This window comes from Medicago sativa, chromosome 2, assembly GCF_051527215.1.
Source record: "Medicago sativa cultivar Bolivia chromosome 2, Bolivia_mono, whole genome shotgun sequence".
NCBI classification, from domain to species: domain Eukaryota; kingdom Viridiplantae; phylum Streptophyta; class Magnoliopsida; order Fabales; family Fabaceae; genus Medicago; species Medicago sativa.
This window is the reverse complement of record NC_140750.1, coordinates 54,102,213-54,126,557: the sequence shown is the minus strand read 5'-3', so window position 1 is coordinate 54,126,557 and position 24,345 is coordinate 54,102,213. Positions and strand designations below refer to the sequence as shown.

The 24,345-nt window shown below is 34.5% G+C and overlaps 3 protein-coding genes and 1 pseudogene across 4 annotated transcripts; 3 read left to right on the top strand and 1 right to left on the bottom strand.

Moving 5' to 3' along the window:
• The first annotated feature begins 410 nt into the window (after nucleotides 1-410).
• Nucleotides 411-3,366, top strand: LOC146948930 (phosphoglycerate kinase, cytosolic). The gene is made up of 6 exons (XM_085745073.1): nucleotides 411-641; nucleotides 1,135-1,212; nucleotides 1,325-1,585; nucleotides 1,849-2,166; nucleotides 2,434-2,592; nucleotides 2,896-3,366. The coding sequence occupies exons 1-6, from the start codon at nucleotides 447-449 to the stop codon at nucleotides 3,088-3,090; spliced, it is 1,206 nt and encodes a 401-aa protein (XP_085601199.1). The 5' UTR covers nucleotides 411-446; the 3' UTR covers nucleotides 3,091-3,366.
• A 6,060-nt stretch (nucleotides 3,367-9,426) lies between these two features.
• LOC146948929 (uncharacterized) lies at nucleotides 9,427-11,356 on the bottom strand. The gene is made up of 2 exons (XM_085748454.1): nucleotides 10,237-11,356; nucleotides 9,427-9,916 (listed from the first exon to the last, which is right to left on the bottom strand). The coding sequence occupies exons 1-2, from the start codon at nucleotides 11,354-11,356 to the stop codon at nucleotides 9,882-9,884; spliced, it is 1,155 nt and encodes a 384-aa protein (XP_085604580.1). The 3' UTR covers nucleotides 9,427-9,881.
• Nucleotides 11,357-11,940: 584 nt separating this feature from the next.
• On the top strand, nucleotides 11,941-13,736 carry LOC146948928 (glutathione S-transferase T2-like; annotated as a pseudogene).
• Nucleotides 13,737-19,530: 5,794 nt separating this feature from the next.
• On the top strand, nucleotides 19,531-23,205 carry LOC146948927 (uncharacterized). 2 transcript variants are annotated; one of them, XM_085741479.1, is made up of 8 exons: nucleotides 19,531-19,641; nucleotides 20,463-20,617; nucleotides 21,237-21,505; nucleotides 21,804-21,887; nucleotides 22,159-22,242; nucleotides 22,389-22,481; nucleotides 22,634-22,801; nucleotides 22,880-23,205. In XM_085741479.1, exons 2-8 carry the CDS (start codon nucleotides 20,476-20,478, stop codon nucleotides 23,021-23,023), a joined length of 984 nt encoding a protein of 327 aa, XP_085597605.1. In that variant the 5' UTR covers nucleotides 19,531-19,641; nucleotides 20,463-20,475; the 3' UTR covers nucleotides 23,024-23,205. The 2 variants fall into 2 exon arrangements, with proteins under 2 accessions (XP_085597605.1, XP_085597606.1); XM_085741480.1 differs by lacking the exon at nucleotides 22,159-22,242.
• Nucleotides 23,206-24,345: the final 1,140 nt, after the last annotated feature.

Here is a 24,345-nt window from a genome sequence, read left to right as displayed (position 1 = left end):
GGTAGCTAGTTATTTTTTTTTTTGGTGGTGGCTGGAGTTTGAACCCCGAACCTTTGCATATATTAATTATGCATTGTTCATACCAACTGAGCTAAGCTCACGATGACATTGGGTAGCTAGTTATAATAATATACTTAGTAATTCAATCGAAATAAAACTTTTAGGATAGCCAAAGCTACCCATCATATCAAATGGATTCGCCCTTGTTCAAAATTATATCAAAAGGATTCACATGTGACCTGTCTGATTGGACATGGTCAAAATGCGACTTACATAATTTATCTAGGGTTAAACGTGTTTTTGGTTACTATAAATATATCAATTTTTTGTTTGTGTCCTTTTAAGAATTTTCTTCAACTTTTAGCCGGAGTTTTCCATCTTCCCTCTTAGTCTATCAAGTAAAATTTTTTAACAAAACATTTTACCGCTGATTCATATTCGTGAAAATGGCGACAAAAAGAAGCGTGGGAACATTGAAGGAAGCTGAATTGAAAGGAAAGAGGGTTTTCGTTAGGGTTGATCTAAATGTTCCTTTGGATGATAACTTGAATATCACTGATGATACTAGAATCCGTGCTGCTGTTCCTACTATCAAATACTTGACTGGTTATGGTGCTAAAGTCATCCTTTCCAGTCATCTGGTATAACATCTGTCTTTATCCTATCCGTTTCACCTGTTTTTTGTTTTTGAGTGTTTCCGATTTTGATCATGATTCGTGTTAACTTGCTGCAACGATCAACTGAGATTTTAACTACGAGATAATGATATTTATGGTTTTTGTTTTGATTTAATTTAATTCTGTATTTGAGTGAGATCTATAAAACATATAAATTTAAAGGCTTATTAGTTTAATTGTTATGTGGTTGCTATTTTAGTTTAGTTATTTTTTTTACTTATTTGATTTTTTGAAGGTTTAGATGTACTAATGAAGAGATAAAGAAACTAAGAGCCCGTTTGGATTGACTTATTTTTGACATTATGAAAATTAGCTTATGAATAATATATAAAAGCTTATTTATTTGCATAACCTGTCTTGCATAATCTCAAAAAGCCAATCCAAACCCCTAAGTGTGTTATTAGTGACTATTGAGTGATGGTAGTAACTTGAAGTTTTTTCTTGAATCTGTTTTCAGGGACGTCCAAAGGGTGTAACACCTAAGTACAGTTTGAAGCCTCTTGTACCAAGGTTGTCTGAACTTCTTGGAACTCAGGCGTGTCTACTAAACTTTTCTGTTATAGTTTGACATTACGTTCAATCATTCTTATTTGCTTGTTTCCTTTGTGTAATAAGTTAATAATCCTGTTGATTATTCTTGGTTATAGGTTAAGATTGCTGATGACTGTATTGGTGAGGAAGTTGAGAAGTTGGTTGCACAAATTCCGGAAGGTGGTGTTTTGCTTCTAGAGAATGTGAGGTTCCACAAGGAAGAAGAGAAGAATGAGCCTGAATTTGCAAAGAAGTTGGCTTCCCTTGCTGATCTTTACGTGAATGATGCTTTTGGCACTGCCCATAGAGCTCATGCTTCTACAGAAGGTGTCGCTAAATACTTGAAGCCCTCTGTTGCAGGGTTCCTTATGCAGAAGGTATGTAGGGAGTAATTGTGATTTCGTTATATAATTGGCAGCATTGTTAAATAGCGACTATAGCAGTGTTATAGTTTAGCGGAATTAAATAAATATTGCTAATTGTTCTGGGATATGATATTTCGTACAAAATAATGTCTAATAACGGCTATAGCAATGTTGTGGTACGTAATTTGAACAGACCGCGATTTGCGAATGACGACATTGATATATTTGTTGATTAATGTAGTTGATTGATCTGTTGTAATGTTCAATTGTTCCAGGAGCTTGACTATCTAGTTGGAGCCGTGTCGAACCCCAAGAAACCATTTGCTGCTATTGTTGGTGGCTCAAAGGTGTCTTCCAAGATCGGAGTTATTGAATCCTTGTTGGAGAAAGTTGACATTCTCTTGCTTGGTGGAGGTATGATTTATACCTTTTACAAGGCTCAGGGTTATGCCATTGGGTCCTCTCTTGTGGAGGAAGACAAGCTTGATCTTGCAACTTCACTTATGGAAAAAGCCAAGGCGAAAGGAGTTTCCCTTTTGCTTCCAACTGATGTGGTCATCGCTGATAAGTTTGCTGCCGATGCTAACAACAAGGTATTATGCTTTTCGTGTGAGTTGGGTTTAGCATTACAACAGTTCCCTTTCCTTTTTGAGGACTCTCTTCGTCCGAAAGTTCAAATGAGGATGGGGATACAATACGATCATGTGTTTGCAACCATGTCAAATACACGATTTGGGACTTTCATGTATGCTCTGCAATGTTGTCATATTGCCCTTAAATCGCTATAGTGGAATGTGAAGTAATCACTATTGTTTAGAATGTTGATATATATACTTAAAGCTTTGTTTATTTGTGCTCAGATTGTGCCATCATCAAGTATCCCTGACGGATGGATGGGATTGGATATTGGACCTGATTCCATCAAAACCTTCAATGAAGCATTGGACAAGAGTCAGACCATCATATGGAATGGACCAATGGGCGTTTTTGAGTTCGACAAGTTTGCAGCGGGAACAGAGGTATGTATGATTGATTTTGAAAGTGTTCCTCTTCGTTCGTTAGCATTTTCCATTAATAAATCATTCACCATTATTGAATGTTATGCAAAATTGCTTCATCGTGGCAGTACATTGCATGTCTTTAGAGTTGGATGTAGTTTTGCTGAACTGGGGAATATATGAATTGACCAGTTAAATAAACCTGCAGAAACTGTGTTTTCCAAATCAAGTGTAAAGCTAAAAAACCCATGTAGACTGGTTTTTAGATTCTTTTTTGAAGTTGAACAATCACACTCTTCTGTTTTCAATTTATTTTCTGTGCAGGCCATAGCTAAGAAATTGGCAGAGGTAAGTGGCAAGGGAGTAACAACCATCATTGGTGGTGGCGACTCTGTAGCAGCAGTCGAGAAGGTTGGACTAGCAGACAAGATGAGTCACATCTCAACTGGTGGAGGTGCCAGCTTAGAGCTTCTTGAGGGGAAGCCACTCCCCGGAGTCCTTGCTCTTGATGATGCTTAAACACTTTGTATTTTGTGCTTTATAATGGTTGGGTTTCAACCAATGTTGGATTGAGGTTACACCAGAGCTGCTCTTGTAGAGGCTTAATATATAGGATAGGTTCCAAAATAAAAAAGGTTTTTGCGGCACTCATGATGCTTGATCAATTTTTTCCTGAACAATTTCATTTTGAAAGGAGTTTGCTTATTTAGTTGCCATCCTACTGCTTCTAATTTTAGTTGGTGTGGTTTTGTATGCATTTTGATTTAATGTGATTCTAAAGGGTTGGTTTAAGAATGGCTATGAATTTTTAAGCTGCAAATTTTCAATACAGCAACCAAACTGGTTCTTTTGCAATCATTTGACATTGAGATTGCTTCCAAGTTTGCCAATATTTCGGGGAACAAGTTTGGTACAAATCAACATGATTGGGTTTGCATACCATCCTACGTCCAAAAACTATAGTTTTTTTATTTTTTATTTTTACAAGTGAAACACAATTGCATTAAGAAACTAGCAATTACAGCAGAATAGTTAGACTGAGTTGTACCAAGTCCCGACCCCCAACCAAGTTCTACAACCAGCCAGTATTGACAATTTAACTAAGCTACGAGCTACAGCATTTAATTCACGTTTAACAAACACAACATTTGAGCTTTGCATTTGAAGTTCCAAAAATACATCTCTGCAGTCCTGAATGATATGATCAATGGCTTATTGGCAGCCACATGAGTTTTTCAGTTGGTACAGTTAGCAACAGCCTCAGCATCACGGAAAATAGTTACTTACTTGCCAACCTGAAGTCTCCATCTAGTTCCCAGCGCTTCTGCAATAGCTTCAATAGGATCAGTTTCTGTGCATTCTCTCTTCTTCAATAAGTTCATAACAAAGTTAATGCTCTCCATTTCTCTCTTTAACTATCTGTTATAACTGTAATGTGATGCCCCTCGGTACTTATTCATTGCTACGTTAAAATGTCGACTTATGTGGGATGTATTGTATGTGACTAAAATTTGTGAATGGCAAAGTAGGTCACGGTGCACATATTGGGTGTTTGGCAAACCACATATTTAAGTATGTGAAAATTAGACTTATGGGGCATGAATGCATGATAGTTCTTTTGAACACTTTTGAACTACGATGGTGAGTGAAGACAATGTGAAAATTCTTGGAGTAGTTTATCTAGTGACTACTCTTTATGGTGGAGTATGACAACTCTTGTGAACTATGATTATTGGTGACGATAATGAAACATATGTATTATTTTCAATCAAGGTGAAGATTATTGGAGTTGGTTTAAAATATAGATGCTGAAGAAGTTCCACATTTCTTAGAATTTAGAAGGAATAGGGAGACCGACGCTATATATAAACTCTAGTTCTTAGTTACAAGATGCACCATTCTAAAAGATTTTAAGCTTGTATATGAGTTTTTTTATTTTTTATTTTTTTATTTCTCTTATACTCGTCTTAAAATGTTGTGAAATGTAGTTAGATATTTTTTTGTACGGTGGGGCTGTACTGAGGGCGGTGGGTATTTGAGAGTAGTCTATGTGTTGTACAAATTTGCATATAATGTTACTCTCTGGTTATCATTGATAAATTGCTTTTAGCGTATCAAAGTTAAGTATTTGGGTTTTGTCATATCCATAGGGACTCGTGCAATATTGCTTCATGTTAAGCTAATTGCCTGACTCCCATTCTCTTGCTCTATTACATGTAAAATTTGTTGGAAATACAGTTAAAGTACAAGAAAACTAATATGGACAATGCTTAATGCTATTTACAATAACTGAAGGTTTTTTCTTGAGATTTCTTGCAAAATAATTTAAGAAGTGTCATGAATTATACATATTAACGCTTATTTGACACTTAGCAGTAATTAGACAACGATTGTGGTTTTTCTCCTCTCTAGAGTTTCTACTTATATACTTTTGTTGTGATTATGTTCCTTTATTTTCTATATGCCGGTTTTCCCAACAGAACATGATGACACTCCCCTGTGTTGCCAATAGGAAAGACTCCTATCAACTTTATAAAGATTTGAAAAATGTGAGATCGTCATATTCTCCAACATTCTAGGATCCACTTCTACTACTCCCTGGTTTTAAGCATTTCAATCATCCTACTCCTCAACAAGAATATATTGGTATTGCTGATAGATTTTCCTCTGAAAAAATCAAAGGCTACTTGAATTCGAGGCAACTCTCCCATGGTCTAGGCCTTCAAGCCTTGCAAGCAGCAACTTCTTCCTTTGGATAAATATTACCAAATTTGGTTCTATTCCACTCATGACCTTTTGTTTTGAACCCTGCGATCAGCCAATTCTGATTACCATTATTTACCCAAGAATCGCAATATGCCGAAGAAAAGACTATGCAAATTTTATTTAACATGAAATGAAAAGGCCTATGAATAATGCTCCCTTGAATCAGACTAAGACGGAGAAGAACAGGCCGGTGATTAGATTTGAGGCTAGGCAATGCTGGGATAGTAGCAGCTTGCAAGTGGCAATGCTGGGATGTTTGTATATAAGTATTATAATAATTTTTGCTTAGTATTTATTTATGTGATAAACTATTGAATTTCAATATTTTGTTGATACAAATGCAAACATACATGCGGGTGTACACACATATATAGGGATTGATGTAGGTAAGAACATTTGGTTATTATGAGATAACATGAAGAGAACAACTCAGACAAGACTAGGAAGTTAAAATCTTGGAACTTTTACGTGACCAGTTCAATTGGCATGTACTGACTGTTATTTAAGCTTATATATTTGATTTGATGTCTTTTTGCACTAGTGATTGATGATTATTCTTTTATTTTATGTGTGTACGACATAGGCAAGAAATTGGCAGATGTAAGTGACAAGATGAGCCACTTCTCTACCGGTGGAGGCGCCAACTTAAAGCTTCTCGAGGGGAAGCCAATCCCTGGAGTCCTTGCTCTTGATGGTAGGGTTTTAACCAATGTTTGATTGAGATTACAATAGAACTGCTCTTGTAGAATCTTAGTAATAGGAAAGATTCAAAAATAAAAAAGGTTTTTGCGGCAACCATGGTGCTTGATCAAATTCTTCATGAACAATGTTCTTTTGAAAGGAGTTTGCTTATTTAGTTATTTTTCTTATTTTAGTTAGTTTGGTGTTTGTATTTTAATTTTGATATGATCCTGAAGGAGTTGTTTGAAGAAAGTATGACCAATAATTTTTCAACACAGCAACTTCTTTTTCAACCATTTTGGATTAGAGATTCCTGCTAGCATGGACAGTATATCTGGAGGCACAATTAGGAAGAAAAAATTAGCAACTTGATTGGATTTGCATAATCCTTCATCCAAGCACTGTAGCTTTAAGTTCATAGAAAAGTATGATTGGTTCAACTATGATTGCTGCAGTGTATGCATTGTCTGCTGCCTTAACATACTAGGGGTGCGTTTGGACAAACTTTTGAAAATAACACTGTCATAAGTCATAACACAAAAGGAGTCAGGATAATCGGTCGTCGCGCTCTCTGTTATATTTATCTTGGACTTCAATGTGAATCAAACACACACTATCACTCAATTTACTTATTCTTAATGTTGAGTAACCAAGAACATTGAAGAAAAGAGAAAACTAGAGAAGAAAATCAGAGTGAAATGAGAACTTTTTCATTGAATAAGAGTTTGTTACAATGATCTCTTATATAGGTTGTTATTGTAGGCACATACTATGCTACTGTGTATCAACCCTATTACATTGTACCCTATCATCCCTATAAACTAGGAAGTTAGTTATTTCTGGTAACCAACTCTGAACTAGTGCCAGCTCATGTAACTTGCAGTGCAAGTAACTAAGGTGTAGTGTTAGCCTGTGGCACAAGTAATTGAGAGGCATTGTGTTCCTGCTGCTCATCATTCAATAATGATTCTTCTATCCTTTTTGTACTGTGTTTCAACATCCTCCCACAAGCTTGACCATGATAAATATTTATCATTCCAAGCTTGGATATAAATTGGTTGAACTTTGGAGGTGCTAAAGGCTTTGTTAGAAAATCTGCCAATTGCTCATGTGTTGATATAGGAAGAAGTCTGAGGATTCCCTTTTGAATCTTTTCTCTAACAAGGTGACAGTCTATTTCCAAATGCTTTGTCCTTTCATGGAAAACTGGATTGGATGCAATGTGAATTGCACTTTGACTGTCACAATACATGACTGGTTGCTTGCTGCTGTTGACTTTCAAGTCCTTTAAAAGGTAGAGCAGCCACTGAAGCTCACATGTAGCAGTGGAAAGAGCTCTGTACTCAGCTTCAGAGGAAGATCTGGAAATGGTTACTTGCTTTTTAGCTCTCCAAGAGATGAGTGAGGAACCTAAAAAGAAGCAGAATCCAGTTGTTGATCTTCTGGAATCCACACACCCTGCCCAGTCTGCATCAACATAGCCCAGTAGTTGCTTCTCTGAACTTCTAGGGAAGAAAAGACCAAGACCAGGATTGTTCTTAAGGTATCTTAATACTCTACAAGCAGCTTTGTAATGTGTGATTGTTGGGGAATTCAGAAACTGGCTCAGCTGCTGTGTAGCTAAAGAGATGTCAGGTCTAGTAGTGTTCAGGTATAACAGTCTGCCAATGAGCCTCCTGTAGCAAGACACATCTTCAAAAGGTGCACTTGTGTCTTGATGCAACTTGATGGAAGTATCTAAAGGTGTTGATGCAGGCTTGGAACCTAAAAGACCAGAAGAATCAAGTAAATCCAAGCAATATTTCCTTTGAGAGACTGAAATGCCTGCTTTAGAGTGAGCAACTTCCAATCCTAAGAAATATTTGAGGATCCCCAAATCCTTAATCTTGAATTTAGCATCTAGAATGGACTTGATTCTTTGAAATTCAATCAGAGAAGTACCAGCCAATATGATGTCATCAACATAAACTAAAATTGCTGTAAAATTAGTGTTATGTTGAAGAGTGAATAAGGAGTAATCAGATGTGGACTGAGAGTAACCTTCATGAAGCAACAAAGCAGTCAATTTTTCATACCATTTTCTGCTTGCTTGTTTCAAACCATAAAGACTTTTCTGCAGTTTGCAGACTTTGCCAGGCAAGCTAGAAACCCCTTCTGGTATACTCATGAATACATCCTCTTGCAAATCACCATGAAGAAATGCATTGTTAACATCTAATTGGTGTAAATGCCAGTTTTGAATAGAGGCAATAGCAAGAAGGGTTCTAACTGTAGTGAGATTAGCAACAGGAGAAAAAGTATCAAAAAAATCCAGTCCCTCAATTTGATTGTAACCCTTAGCTACCAATCTGGCTTTGTACCTTTCAATAGAGCCATCTGCCTTATGTTTCACTCTATATACCCATTTACTGCCAATTGGCTTCACATTGGGTGGTAAATCCACAATGGACCAGGTACCATTAGCAGTCAATGCCTTTAATTCATCATTCATAGCCTTTAACCAATGTTCAGACTGACATGCCTCCTTATAGGTTTTAGGCTCAGTACTTTGAGTAATAGAAATGGAAAAGACTCTATGTGATGAAGAAAGATGATCAAAAGAGTGAAAATCAGTAATGGGATAAGAAATACCTGAGTTGACTGATTTTGATGATGAAATGGAAGAGTTATTGCAGATGTAATCTTTCAAATAGCTGGGGGCAGACTTGACTCTGGTAGACTTATGTATAACAGGTGATGAAGGAAGAGGAGGGTTAGTGATGGAAGTGGAAGATGGTGGTTCATTGGTGGAATTTGAATTTGAATTGAAAGGGTCTGACACAGTTTCAGAAGGAGGAGTTTCAATAACAGGAGCAATATCATAATCTTGTGCTAGATGTGTATGATATTCCCATGAGACATTTGAAGGATTATTTTTATAAGGAAAAATACTTTCATGGTGAGTGACATTTCTAGAAACAAAAATTTCTTTGGAGTGAGTGTCAAGAAGAATGACTCCTTTCATACCACTTTTATAACCAAGAAAAATACACTTTCTTGCTCTAGAAGCAAGTTTGACTCTGTTTGCCTGAAGAGTTGATGCATAAGCTAAAGAGCCAAAAACTTTCAATTGATGCAAATCAGCATTTTGATTGTGTAATAGAAAATAAGGTGTTTGATTGTTTAAAATGGGGCTAGGCACCCTATTCATAATGAAGACTGCATGAACTGCAGCATATGACCAAAAAGATTTAGGTAAGTGGGATTGAAAAAGAAGTGCTCTAGTGATGTTTAAAATGTGTTGATGTTTTCTTTCCACCCTTGCATTTTGTTGGGGTGTTTCAACACAGCTAGTTTGATGCAAAATACCTTTAGAGGCATAAAACTGAGACATATTAAATTCAGGGCCATTATCACTTCTAACAATTTTAACATGACAGTCATGTTGATTTTCAATTAAGGTGATGAAATCTATGACATGTTGTCTAGTTTCACCTTTAGATTTCATTAAGGTTATCCAAGTGAATCTACTAAAATCATCAACAACAGTTAGAAAATAGGAATGATTATGAACAGAAGAAATTGAAATAGGACCCCAAATGTCAAAATGCATCAATTCAAAAGGCTTTTCAGCTTTATTACAACTTTCAGGAAATGGTAATTTCCTGTGTTTAGCAAAGTGACACACATCACAAGTTGCTTTAGAATCTACATAGACAAAAGGAAACTGAGACTGTAAGGACTTCATTCTAGAAAAAGAAAGGTGACCTAGTCTAAAATGCCAAAGGGCACTATCTGGTAAAGGAGCAAAGTTGGGAACAATCTTGCTTGCTGAACAAGTCAGCTTATTTGAAAGATTCAAGTAGTATAACTCCTCCCTTTTATCACCAGAACCAATCATCTTCTTGGTTTTCTTGTCCTGAATAAAACACTGGAAACCATTAAAACTCACAATACAATTTAAGAAATTTGTTAATTTGGACACAGAAATGAGATTAAAGTGAAATTCAGGGACATAGAGAACATCATGAATGATAAAATCATCAGAAAATTTAATGGTTCCAGATTGATTTGCCATAGTTAAATGACCATTAGGTAGTTTTATGTTAGTAGGAATGATTTCATTGTAAGAATGAAACCATTTTAGATTTCCACAAATGTGATCACTAGCTCCTGAATCAATGATCCAAGAACTTAGAGTAAAATTGTGACAAGTTAAAGAAGAACAGAAACTAGTACCTTGCCTGTCAGTTGGTGAATGACCAAGAGACATAGAAGAAGAAACCTGATTAGAAGCATGTGCAGTTTTTGAAGCTTGGTTAAGAGATGAATTCTGAAGTAAAGATATTAACTTCTCATATTGCTCATGTGTAATAGCTGGAGCAGTAGTTTTGCTATCACCACATGATGAAGACTTCTCATCATTAGTAACATCCTCCTTTGCAATATGATTAGCAGATGAAGAACCAAAAGTCTTTTGAAGGTGAGGTGGAACTCCATGTTTCTGCCAACAAGTTTCCACAGTGTGATTCTTTCTACCACAGAAAGTACACACACGTACACCATGTTTAGAATTGGTTCCTTGAGATTGTGATTTTCCAGAAGAGTCTCCCTTGTACTTTCTGGAATCAGCATAGTTAATCAACACTGAATCTTCACTAGGTGAAGCAAAATTTCCTTGTCTTTCATGTTGCAAAACCATGGAAAAGATTTTGTTCATGGAAGGTAATGGATCCATTAACAAAATTTGAGACTTAACCATAGCAAAGTTCTCATTCAAACCAGTGAGAAATCTAATTGCATAAAGCAGATTATGATTTTGTCTAGCATTGCGCATGAATTCACAAGAACAACGTACTCTGCACACACAATTTGGTACAGGCATATATATCTCAAGCTCCTCCCACAAAATCTTCAACTCAGAGTAAAAAGCAGTTACAGACTTGGATTCTTGTTGCAAAGCATAGATTTCTTGCATAAGTTCAGAAATTCTTACCAAATCTCCTTGAGAGAATCGTTCTTTCAGATCGTTCCAAACATCACATGCATTTTCCATGAAAATTATGGATTGTGCAATTGAAGGAGATACAGAATTTACAATCCAGGAATGCACTAAGTTGTTGCAACGATTCCAAGGTCGAAACAGAGGATCAAAATCATCAGTGATAGGTTCAATTGTACCGTCAACGAATTCAAACTTCATTTTGCCTCCTAACGCTCTTCGCATTGATCGAGCCCAGGAATGATAGTTTGAACCGTCCAAAACCGGAGAAACAGTGACAGATGAAGGTCCATCACTAGGATGAACGAAGAAAGGACTAGATTGATCAGTGAGAACATCGTTGTTACGAGGCGCCATTGATACCATGTTGAGTAACCAAGAACATTGAAGAAAAGAGAAAACTAGAGAAGAAAATCAGAGTGAAATGAGAACTTTTTCATTGAATAAGAGTTTGTTACAATGATCTCTTATATAGGTTGTTATTGTAGGCACATACTATGCTACTGTGTATCAACCCTATTACATTGTACCCTATCATCCCTATAAACTAGGAAGTTAGTTATTTCTGGTAACCAACTCTGAACTAGTGCCAGCTCATGTAACTTGCAGTGCAAGTAACTAAGGTGTAGTGTTAGCCTGTGGCACAAGTAATTGAGAGGCATTGTGTTCCTGCTGCTCATCATTCAATAATGATTCTTCTATCCTTTTTGTACTGTGTTTCAACACTTAATACATTTCATAAAATAGGCAGCCTTTGTATGCATAATACTAGCAAATACGGCGTGTGTTGTCTTGTCCCAATCTTTTCATCTTCTATGATATATTGCCCGTTAAAGTTTGAAATTAGATAATTGCAGTTACATTGTGGTAAATTGCGGACAAATGCATTTATAATTGCGGTCGTGATATGGTCACAACAAGGATACTTAAATCATGAAAATTACTGTCACAACTACATACTTCCAGAAACCTTGACCTGCTATCATAGCCAATTACGACCACTTACAATGGGTTATTGAATCCCATATTCAATATGTTTAAACCATTGGAGTGCCGTTGTTGAATATCACTTGGAGGAAAGAGATGGTGAATTGATTCAATAAGTTGAATTGCTGTGCTGAAGGACACGTGGCGACGCGTGAATAGACCAAAATGGCGGGTGCATGTCACGCACCGACAGGGGAGGTGAGCTGCTGGGAAAACGGTGGGAGAAAGAGAAAGTGATAAAAACAATGACACGTGGCTTGCTACGATTGGCTGCTTGGATTTTTATCTTCTTAATAATTTGGACTCAATTATTTCATTGCAAATAATTTTTTTTTTTACCAAAATTCGTGATTTTTTTTTCTCTATAAATAGAGACTTGAATCATTTCATTTGGACACAGAAAAAAAATCAAGTTTTTCACTCTCTTAATCTCATTATTAGTCTTTCTTTTAAAGTTTTAGTCTTTGATTAGTGAAATGGATCCCAATAACAATCAATTCAACACCCAAAATTCTTCTGATTACCCATTTAGCTACCAAAATCCCAACAATTATCAACACCCAAATCAATTTCTCAACCAACATCCTCAAAACCCAAATCAATTTCCCAACCAATATCCTCAAAACCCAAATCAATTTCTCAACCAAAATCCTCAAAACATGCCTAATTTTGGTTTTGCCTCAAATTTCAATCACCCATCCTCTGTTCCAAACAACTTTCATCCATATTCTAGATCTATGATGGGATATCCATCTCAAACACCCCCATTTAATGGTTATATGCCGATGATGAATGAAAATTTTCAGAGTCTTGGTGAATATCCTGAATTTTCATCACAAATAAATCGTGGTGGAATGACAAGAGACAATGAAGTCACTCCAGAGGATACAACTCCTAAGAGCAAGAAAAATCCCCAACCATCATGGAACACTGAACAAAATTTGGTGTTAATTAGTGGGTGGATAAAATATGGAACATCCAGTGTTGTCGGGAGAAACCAGACAAGTGAAGCATATTGGGGTAAAATTACTGAGTATTGTAATGATCATTGCTCATTCGATTCTCCACGCGAAACCGTTTTAATTATATGAGCAAATTAATAAATAAATGGGTTGGTGCTTATGATACCGCTAAGCGTCAGCAAGCAAGCGGTTGGTCGGAAGATGATGTTTTGGCAAAAGCCCAGGAAATATATGCATGTGGGAAGAATGGTAAATTTACTTTAAAGGAAGAATGGCGCGCTCTCCGTGATCAACCACGTTATGACAGTCAAGTAGGAGGCAGTCAAGTGGGAGGAAATGTTGGCTCAGGTAGTAGTGGATCTAAGAGATCTCACGAGGACTCTGTAGGATCTAGTGCTCGTCCAATGGGAAGGGAGGCAGCTAAAAAAAAAAGGAAAAAAGAAAAGCAAGGACGCTGGCTTGGAGGAGGTGGAAAAGGAGTGGGTTCAATTCAAAGAAATGAAGGTGCAAGAGATGGAACACTTTAAAGAGTACACCGAAAAAATGGAAAAGTACACCGTAGTGCAACAAGAGAAAAACAAATTGAAGAAAATGGACATGTACATAAAGTTAAGTTCCAAAGAGCATCTCGATGACAGGAAAAAAGATATGTTGGAAAACTTGAAGCGTGAGCTGTTTGGAAATTAATTTCACTAATATTTGTTTGTATTCGGTCAAAATTGTCAGTGTTGTCTAGCCCCCAGTGTTTACTTCAATAATTGTCAGTGTTGTCTAGTCCCCAGTGTTTACTTTAATAATTGTCAGTGTTATCTAGTCCCCGTGACTTATTTCACAAACTATTTGCTTTAATAATTATGCATACTATTTACCCCGTGACTTATTTCACAAACTTTAATTTCCACCACACACTATCTCCACATACTATTCTATACGTGACTTATTTCATAATTATGCATACTATTTTCACATACTATTCTATACGTGACTTTAATTTCCACCACACACTATCTCCACTAGTTGTCAGTGTTGCTTCACCATCCGTGACTTTAATAATTATATCATCCGTGACTTTAATAATTATATCATCCGTGACTTTAATAATTCACATACTATTTTGCCATTAATAATTATCTCCACTATCTCCACTATTTGTCAGTGTTGCTTTAAATAATTCACTCCAATATCACAAATCTCCCCGTGCTACTTTAATAATTCACTCCAATATCACAAATCTATTTGTCAGTGTTACATCCACTATTTGTCAGTGTTACATCCACTTTAATAATTCACTCCCCGTGCTTTAACAAACACTTTAATAATTCACTCCCCGTGCTTTAACTATTTGCTTATATATAGGGACTTGAATAGCATTCATATATACTTCCAAATCTATTTGCCACTTGAATATTGTTTAAACTATTTCCTTTCTCAAATTGCATTCATATCTATTTCCAATATCTACTTCCAAACACTATCGATGGATCCTTTTGGTTTTGATATGGAAGCCTACTTCCAAAAACGTGATGCTGAAGACACTTATATGGTCAACCGATTTATTCAGCGTCGAAAAAAACTAGAGGAAGGTAGTGGATCAGGTAGTGGATCTGGTAGAAGAAAATATTTAAATAGAGATCATGCAGTAGCTAACCAAAGACCCATTGACGACTACTTTGTCAATGAGCCTACATATGACGATGCAATGTTTCGTCGTCGGTTTCGGATGCAAAAACATGTTTTCCTTCGAATCGTTGGAGACCTTTCAAGTAGTGATAACTACTTCACCCAGCGAGTTGATGCCACCAACAAAGAAGGTATATCACCCTTAGCAAATTATTTAATTTAATTTAAATCGATAATTATAATTTTATGTAATTATAAAAACAAAAATTAAATAAGAATAAGAAATAAAAAGTGGTGGGGTAGGGTGTTGAATGTTTACCATTGGAGTGGTAAAAATTGAATGGGTGTTGAATTAAGAGAGAAAAAAATGATGTGGAGTGTTGGGAATTGAAAAAGTGGGTGTTGAAGGTTATTGAAAATTTTTTCCCATTGTACATGGTTAAAGGAAACTTCTTTCCACATGTTGCAGCTGTTGTCAGTAGAGAAAAGAAAGAGCAGACCAAGTGCAATGGGATAGTTGAAAGCCAAGTTCAACATGTTGAACCATTGGAAGAGGGTGTTGAAAATGAGAGAAAAATGATGTGGAAGAGAGAGGAGTTGAATGAGTTCAACATTGTTGAACTTGGAGAGAGAAATGTTTTGTGGATAAAGTGGGTGACATATGTAATCTTCTGATTGGCTGCCTGAATTTTTATCATCTTGATAATTTGAACTCAATTATTTCATTGCAAATTAATATTTTCATTGCAAATTAATTTTTTTTACCAAAATTTTTGATTTATTTTTGTCTATAAATAGAGACTTGGTTCATTTGATTTGGACACAGAAAAAAAAAATCAAATTTTTCACTATCTTAATCTTGTTATTATCTTTCTATTAGCTTTTCTTTTGAAGTTTTAATCTTTTTTTAGTGAAAATAAATTATTTAAATAAATTTTGTTTTTCGAAAAAAACTAAAAAAAATAAATTGTTAAGTGTTTATTATTTTAATTTAATTATAATCGATAATTGTAATTTTATGTAATAAAAAACAAAAATATAAAATTACTCCATCCGTCCCTATGTAACCACACATTTGATTTTATATTTGTCCCTAAATGTAAACTCCTTTTCAAATTACTAGATGAATTTATTATTTTTTTTCCTAAACATGCCCCTAATTAATACTACTAACTTGTCTTGAAATATGTAAAGTCATATTTAATACACATACAAACAAAGGACAATTTGGTAATATTAACACACAAAATAGACACATTAATTACACTAACAACTTTTCTTAAGAAATGTGAAAAATGCAAAGGGGGTTTACATATAGGGACAGAGGGAGTAAATAAGAATATGAAATAAAAAGTGGTGGGGTAGAGTGTTTTATAAAAACCATTGGAGAGGCTAAAAGTTGAATGAGTGTTGAATAAGAGAGATAAAATGATGTGGAGTGTTGAGAATTGAAAAAGTGGGTGTTGAGTGTTGTTGAATGGTTTTCACCATTGTAAATGATCTTATACTTAGAGCGTTTTTATTAGTGGTGCGGGAGTGTTGCAAGTCTTCCTATATTGGATCGTCGTCCCCCTCATCCACCGCTTCTATTGTTTCCATACATGACCATTATTTGTTATATATTGTCCCATCATTTTGAACCGCATGATCTATTAAATTTAACGGTTGAGATTTGGTGTTTGTTTTCTGACTTACAACTAGTGTCAACGGATCCTGCCTATACACACACATATTTGAAAGAGAGAAATTGAGATGTTAAGAAAATATAGAAACAATAAAAACTTGCGACATCATATTTTTCTTGCAGAAGCCACATAAAATGTAAAAAAAAAAAAAGCCACATAAAATTTATTAGAAGCTTATAACATAAGTAACAATAAATGTAAATATTGAAATCAATGAAAATAAAAGAGGGTGTAGAGAGAAACTATAGATTTGGAAAAAATTTAAGGCGGAAGAAAGAGGAATGGAAAGAAAGTTGATTGAAGTAGCAGAGAAAGATGGACAGAGAAGCCACACAAAAGTAGTAAACAAACCTTCACATTTCTTTCAAACTCAAAGTAGTATAAAAAACAACACAGTGAATATATTAGATGGCTCAACATAAACTTTCGTTTAGCACTTCTACTCAAACCAACATAATCTCAACCGTTAGCTTTTATAATATCTCTTGCCATTTCAGCATTAGCACTACCACAATGCCGAGTTTATGTATGCTCCATTTCCCTAATGCCCCATTTAGTCCATTTAGACTATGGATGTGAGACATGTGACAAACAAAGATCCAAGGGTTGAGATTTATAATAAAAAATAAATATTTTTTAATAAAAAAAAGGAACAAAGCAATATACGCTCCCTCTGTTCCTTCCACCCTCTCCTCTTATGACCGTCAACCCCACCGCCGTCGATCGCCGATCTCTCCTTATTTTTTCATCGTCTCTCCTCTCATCGTGGTTTCGCGCAGCGGCGTATACCGCAGTTTCAATTTTTGTCTCCCCATTTCCTTCAATATGTCTGATTTGGCTGAAACTGAAACATATTGATGCATTGTCCTGAAAGTTTGAAAACTCCACCACTGAATTTCTGGCTAATTCCTCTCCGGTACCAACGTTTGTGGAAAAGTTACGGAAGTTTTATATGCAGGTTCCAAAGGGTATTGCACTAATGCGAAAATGGCACGATGATCCAAACATGCGACTACAATTTAAGCTTTGTGACATGCAACTTTATTTCGGTGAACGACTCTTTATTCCAGAAGCTTGTCAACTGCAAACAGAATTGTTGAAGGAATTCCATTCTTCACCTCTAGGTGGCTATTCTGGAATCAAAGCAACTTTAGCTCGTTTGGCAGCTTCCTTTTATTGGCCGACAATGTATAAAATGGAGAAGACGTACATTGAAAATTTCCAAATCTGCCAACAACACAAGGCATCCACATTCCACACAAGTGCCTGCGGGGTTATTACTACCTTTGCCTATTCCAGATCAGGTGTGGGAAGATATTTCGATGGATTTCATTACACATTTGCCGAATTCACAAGGGAAAACAACCATTTGGGTCATAGTGGACAGACTTACCATGTTTGGACATTTTATTGCTCTTCTTCCACAGTACACAACATCGTCTCTAGTTGTCATATTTTCTTGTGAAATTTACCGTCTGCATGGCATTCCCAAGACGATTGTGATAGACCAGGATTCATTGTTCCTTAGCCAATTTTGAAAGGCTTTCTTCAAACTGCAAGGAACTACACTAGCTTACTCTAGTGCTTACCATCCCCAAACTGATGGGCAAACAGAGGTCTTAAATCGTTGTCTTGAGGCTTATCTTCGTTGTTTTGTGAGTGAGGAGCCCCATCGTTGAGCATCTTTCCTACATCTTGCAGAATTTTGGTATAATACATCACACCATTCCTCCATTAATATGAGCCCGTTTGAAGCCTTGTATGGTCGTACACCTCCGACTATTCCGTCATATCTACAAGGTGGTACCAAAATTGCAGCTTTGGACGAGCATTTATCTAAAAGGAAATTGTTACTCAACAAGTTGAAGGCAACACCTAACTCAGTCCGACACCGGATGAAGCAGGTAGCAGATAAGCATCGGAGAGAGGTTAATTTTGAAATTGGAGATTGGGTTCATCTTCGGCTACAGCCATACCGTCAAATTTCGATGAAGAAAAGACATTCTCAGAAGTTGGCTCGTCGTTACTACGGACCATTCCAAGTGTTGAGGCGCATCGGACCGGTGGCCTACGAACTAGATTTACCACCAACTGCCAAAATACACCGAGTATTTCACGTTTCCCTTCTCCGACCTTGTCGTGGAAAACCAGAGGTTCAGGTGTTGCCTCTGCCGGAAAGAATTCTTGGAAATCAACCTGTGTTAGAACCACGGTGTGTGCTGGGACAAAGGGTAGTCACAGGAAGACAAAGTTCTCAAGATCAAGTGTTGGTCCAATGGGAAAACTCTAATGAAAGTAAAGCCACTTGGGAGGAGTTTGCAGACTTTTCCAAACAATTTCCTAACATAGACCTTGTGGACAAGGTCAGTCTGGAAGGAGTAGGAACTGATAAGGATATTAACAGCAGTCCAAAAGACACAAGGCCTAAAAGGAATATTAGCAAGCCTAAATGGATGAAAGACTTCAAAATCAATTAAATATCTCTTGCCATTTCAGCATTAGGACTACCATAATGCCATTATATATCATTTCCTAGTTTTATGCTTCTGTTCTTTAATTCCAAAAGGCTGTTTAGCCACAATCTGTTTTTGTAACTGAATTCCCTTTATATTGGGACTGAATTCAATGAAAAAGGAGAGAAAAATTATGCAGTTTATTTTTTGCTTTTGATTCATAGTATAGAACCTTTGGAGACTTGAACCCTTCTCGAATTGGGATTCTAAATTCACAGCAGAAATCATAACAGTTTGGCTGCTATCACAGGTGAAAGAGGGAAAAGGGAACTCAGGTACCTCACTTGTAAGCCATCAGATTGACTAACGTTAACAGTTGAGATTTGGTGTAAGTCAATTCACTTACACCTGGTGTCAACAGATCCTATCTCATATATATATACTCTTATCTATTTATTACATGTGTTATTTGTATTGAAAATTTACGTAATTTTGAAAAGATAAAAAGTAAGCACAAAAGAGGCAAAATATATATATTTTATATATATATATATATATATATATATAGTATAGATATTGAAGAGCGTCAAATGATTTAACTTTCTTTTTATTTTATTTTTTGGTACAATGGTTTGAATTTATTTAATGTTCCTGATATGGGTTTGACTTTCTTTATTGTTATGGTAAATGATAAATTAGAAATTCATTGACTAAAATTCCAAATAAAAAAAATTAAAAATTAAATACAAAAAATAATTATACATCTCTTTCTTATCATATGATATGCACAAACCCTTTTGGCAAAACCATATGCGTATTTTTAAAATAAAAAGAAGATATTACATTTTCTTTCTCTATACAATTTTTCATTGTTTATTCACCTTTTCAATTTGTCACAGTCACGAACAAACCCATTGGGTGCTGCCATCACTACTGTAAGTATATTGTTCTGTCTCTAGCTTCAAATATTTGTAAATTAGTTTATTTCTTTCTTTCATTCTATGGGATTCGTAAATTACTTAAATTATTTTGGTTTAGATGAATGTTTGTTACAAAAATATTAAATTCACTGAACAAACACCATTATCAAAATCCATCTAAATTCACGCAGCACAACTTTGATAAAGCTACTCGTTTAATGCAAAATTTACGGGAGTCTTTTATGATCAATTATTATTTTTTATATATGTTTAGATCCATCAATCTACTCGTTTGATAAAAAAATTGAGAACTATAGCACATAACTGTAGAGTTTTTGATTTTTTATAAGTATTGAAAAGTTAGATCCTATCTACTATAAAGTCAAGAATTAAAAAATCTTGTATTACATGTAAAATATGAGAAGTGTTACACTCTTAATAGTTAGATTTTAATTGAAGAATTAATAGTTATAAGATAGGATGTAATTGTTGAATCAAAATTTTACCACCAGAATAAACAAGTTTAAACAAAATTAAGATTTATCAAATTTAGTTTTTTGAAGATGTAAAAATATGTTTTTTGATACATGTAAAGTATAACGAATATCATTAACTATCTGTGTTTTTTCAAGAAATTTTTTTTTTTACAAAAAATCTATTAGTGATTTTGGATCAAAGAATTGCAAAGACACAATATTCAAATGATTAATAAAAAATAATTTTTTCACATCGAAGATCCACCAAAAATATCAGGGTCATATCATGAAAACTCAACAATATAATGCAATTTTCTAGACTAGATTCATGGATTATAATAATTTGATTTATTTTTGAAGAAGGAGTGGATTCATGGATGCTGGTAGTGCTTCTATTGCTCCTCCTAACAAAAGACACACTAATCGGCTTTCTATAAGGGATATTGCATCAATGCCATTACGTATCCCTTCAATCAATCAAGGAGGACAACATGACAATACAAGGAGCATGTCAGGTACTCGATAAACATGTTAATAGAAAAAGCATATTGGTTGACAATTATGTTATCTTTTTTTTTTATCTGTTCTCATATTTAGATGTCATGTAAGTCAATAATTTGACAACATGGAGAGAAAATCTTACGTGGACCAGGACCAAGAATTTTGGTTTGGTCACACACACAAGAATTTGTCTTCTCTTTCTTCTCTTCTCTCTTCTCCATTTTCTCTCTCTTCTCTCTTATCTCTTCTCTCTCTTCTCTCTTCTCTCTTTGTGTGTGACCAAACCAAAATTCTTGGTCCTGTTCCACACAAGTGTTTCTCCAACATGGAATTGAAGTTTTAGAAAAAAAAGATAATTATTTGTGAAAAGATATGCAAAAATGAGTATTTGTGTATAAATGCATACATGTTCCCCGTATGTGACGTGAGTAAGTTTATATGTACTTCCTCCGTCCTAAAGTATAAGAAAAATAAATCATCAAAAGTTGATGTATTTAGTACAAATTTTAAAACAAATTCATCAATTATTGTTGATCAATTTTTTACTTGTATTTTGAAATAGATGGAGTATTTATTTTAATTGTTATTTTTGTTGAGTTAAGTTTGTTTGACTGATTCACTATCATTTTGTAGCACCCAATATAAATGGAAGTTCATTAAAGAGTGAACATCATGGCACTATTGGAAATAAAAATGATGTTAGGGTTATTCGTCCTCAACCTATACGCCCACAACACCATAACTATCGTCATCCAACAATTGCAATGCATCTAGTTCCATCTAATCCTTTAGTTGGTGCTACAATCCACGAACAAATAGGTCTTTGGATTTCTAATGGAGTCATGATCAACACAACTCTAGAGCGTCAAAGTTTTGATCCCTTTCGCTATGTCCGAGAAAATGTAATATTTCTTTCTTACTAGAAAATTATAAATATATACAAATTAGAAATAGCTAACATATATTCTATTAATTTTATATTCACAAAGTTTAGTGACTCTAAATACTGTTTTATCTTCTTTAAAATTTTATGTGAATGTACTTTGATCTCGTTACTTTTTAAAAAGAATAATTAAAATAAAATCAAGTTACTTTTTAAAAAGAATAATTAAAATAAAATCAGTGTATTTGCATAAACTTATTGATTTTTTTACCAGGATATATTTGCTTCCTAATTAATTAATTCTCATTTATATGAAGGATGTTTCTTTGATCGAGGAAGCTGAAAATCTGATTGACCAACATCGAGACATGCACTTCGACATTAATGAGGTGCCATGTGAGGTACTTTTTCAAACCCTCGCTTTTTAGTGACTAAATCCAACGTATGTCCTACCACTTTATGTCTGTTTCATTTCCAAAATGTATTACAGATCACATTGATTTAACTTAATAAATAAGTGAGTGTTAAAGTATTAGAGAGAGTATTTAAAAGCAATTGTTACTAACACATCTCAAAGACACACACATATAGACACACACATTAAAATTGTAGTTTTCCTATCAATGTAGATATGCATGGTGTATTTATCAACTGAACTTCATTTGTATGTAGGATGTTTCATTGATTGAGGAAGTGGAAAATCTGACTGTCCAACATGAAGAAATGAACTTGGACATAATCGACATGACATATGATGTAAGAACATATATATATATATATATATATATATATATATATATATATATATATATATATATATATATATATATATATATTGAAATTGTTCCCATCAATGTAGACATGTATGATGAACTTATTAATTGAACTTCATTTCTATGTAGTTTACTTCTTTGGTTGAGCAAATGGAAAATATGCTTTACGAAGATGAAGAGGAAGATATGAGTTTGGACTTGATCAGTGACCAGTCTCTTGAGGTAACAACACACACACACACACATATATATATATAACAATTGTATTTGTCCTATCAATGTAGACACATATGATGCATGGCAGCATATGGTAGTGAAATTTATAGAGTATATGAAAAATAAAAAATAATTACACTTGGAATTATTGATTACAGGAAGCTCTTGCATATCTTGAAAGTATTTGTATTGCAAACACTAGCTTATCAAAGGAAACAGTTGTGAGTCAGTTGAAGACAAAAGTTTATTCACCAAGTTCAATTGCTACTAATTTGGAGGAGTCATCTTTTAACGATCAAGAAACCGATTCTTGCGTAATATGTCAGGTGTGACCTTTTAACGATCAAACTTATCGATGCATTTTTGGTGAGGTACTAATTAATTTTTCCTTATTAATTGGATAGGAGGAGTTCAAGAATGGCGAAAAAATTGGAATTATTCAATGTGTTCATGAATATCATTATGACTGTATAGCAGAATGGTTGCTTTTGAAGAATAGCTGCCCCATGTGCAAATTGGAAGCTTTGACATTAGAAAAGGATGCATAGGAATCGATGAATTTTTCATGCATGCATATCCTTTAATTTCTTGGATAATTATATTTTGGACATAATTCATATTTTTATATTGTTATGTACTTGTTGGGCACCAGAACTTAGTATCTATGAACTTGTGTATGCTTTGTTATGTTGGATATATTTACTTCAAGATATTATCTCGGTACTTTTATTAATTTATTATTTTGATATGCATGAGTTGAATTAAATTGAAATTGAAGCTCTCATAGTTTTCTTTGTGTTTTACGTGGTTGCATGTTATATTTAAGCAGAATTGAATGTTCCATTGTGTTTGAGTACAATAATTTATCATGTTATATTCATGGATGTGACACTCATGACACAATATAATGTATTGTGAATTTATGGTTTAAATGTGTTTCTAGTTTTGTAAAGTATCCATTATAGTATTATCTAGTACATGTATGATTAGATTATGTCTCACTTGGTTCTTATAATCTTTATGCTTAATTATACTATTGTTTTTTTTCTTCCATTTTCCACTTTAAATTTTGTTACTAATTTTAAAACCATACAATTTTCTTATAACCCCTGAACTTTCTTTAAAGTATCCTTCTTACAAAACTCTATATGATTTTTGAAAGATTTTTGTCCTTCTTGAACGACAAGAGACTAAAACTCGACTAAAACCTACATAAACTAGCCACTTAATTTATAAAATGACCTAAAAATGGACTAAAAACTCTATATGATTTTTGTTTGTCCTCAAGCAAAGTTACCTGTAAACTAAAATTCATAGAAAAATAACACACCTCAGTGTTTTTGTTCTAGTAAGTATTTTTATATTACCTTGTGCCTTGATCAATTTTAAATTGGTACAAAGAGACAATATATATATATATATATAGGGATTTGCTAGAACACTCCCACTAGTTTTTATGCGGGAGTGTTTTAGCAAGCTACACCTTAAGGTGTATTTAACTACTTTTTAGTTATAACTTGCTAAAACACACCTAAAAAATAAGTGGGTGTATCCTAGCAAATGCCTATAGGAGTTGCTAACATACACCCACTTATTTTTTAGAATGTGTGTTTTAGCAACATTCACCTTAAGGTGTATTTAACAACTTTTTAGTTATATCTTTGCTAAAACACACCTTAATAAAAACAAGTGGGTGTATCATAGCAAACCCCATATATATATATATATATATATATATATATATATATATATATATATATATGGGCATATCAAGTGAGAATAGGTAACTTATGTGAGAATGATAAAAATAAATATCAACCTTTAGATTAAAATGAATGGTTTGGATTAAAAGGCTCCAATTTAATAATAC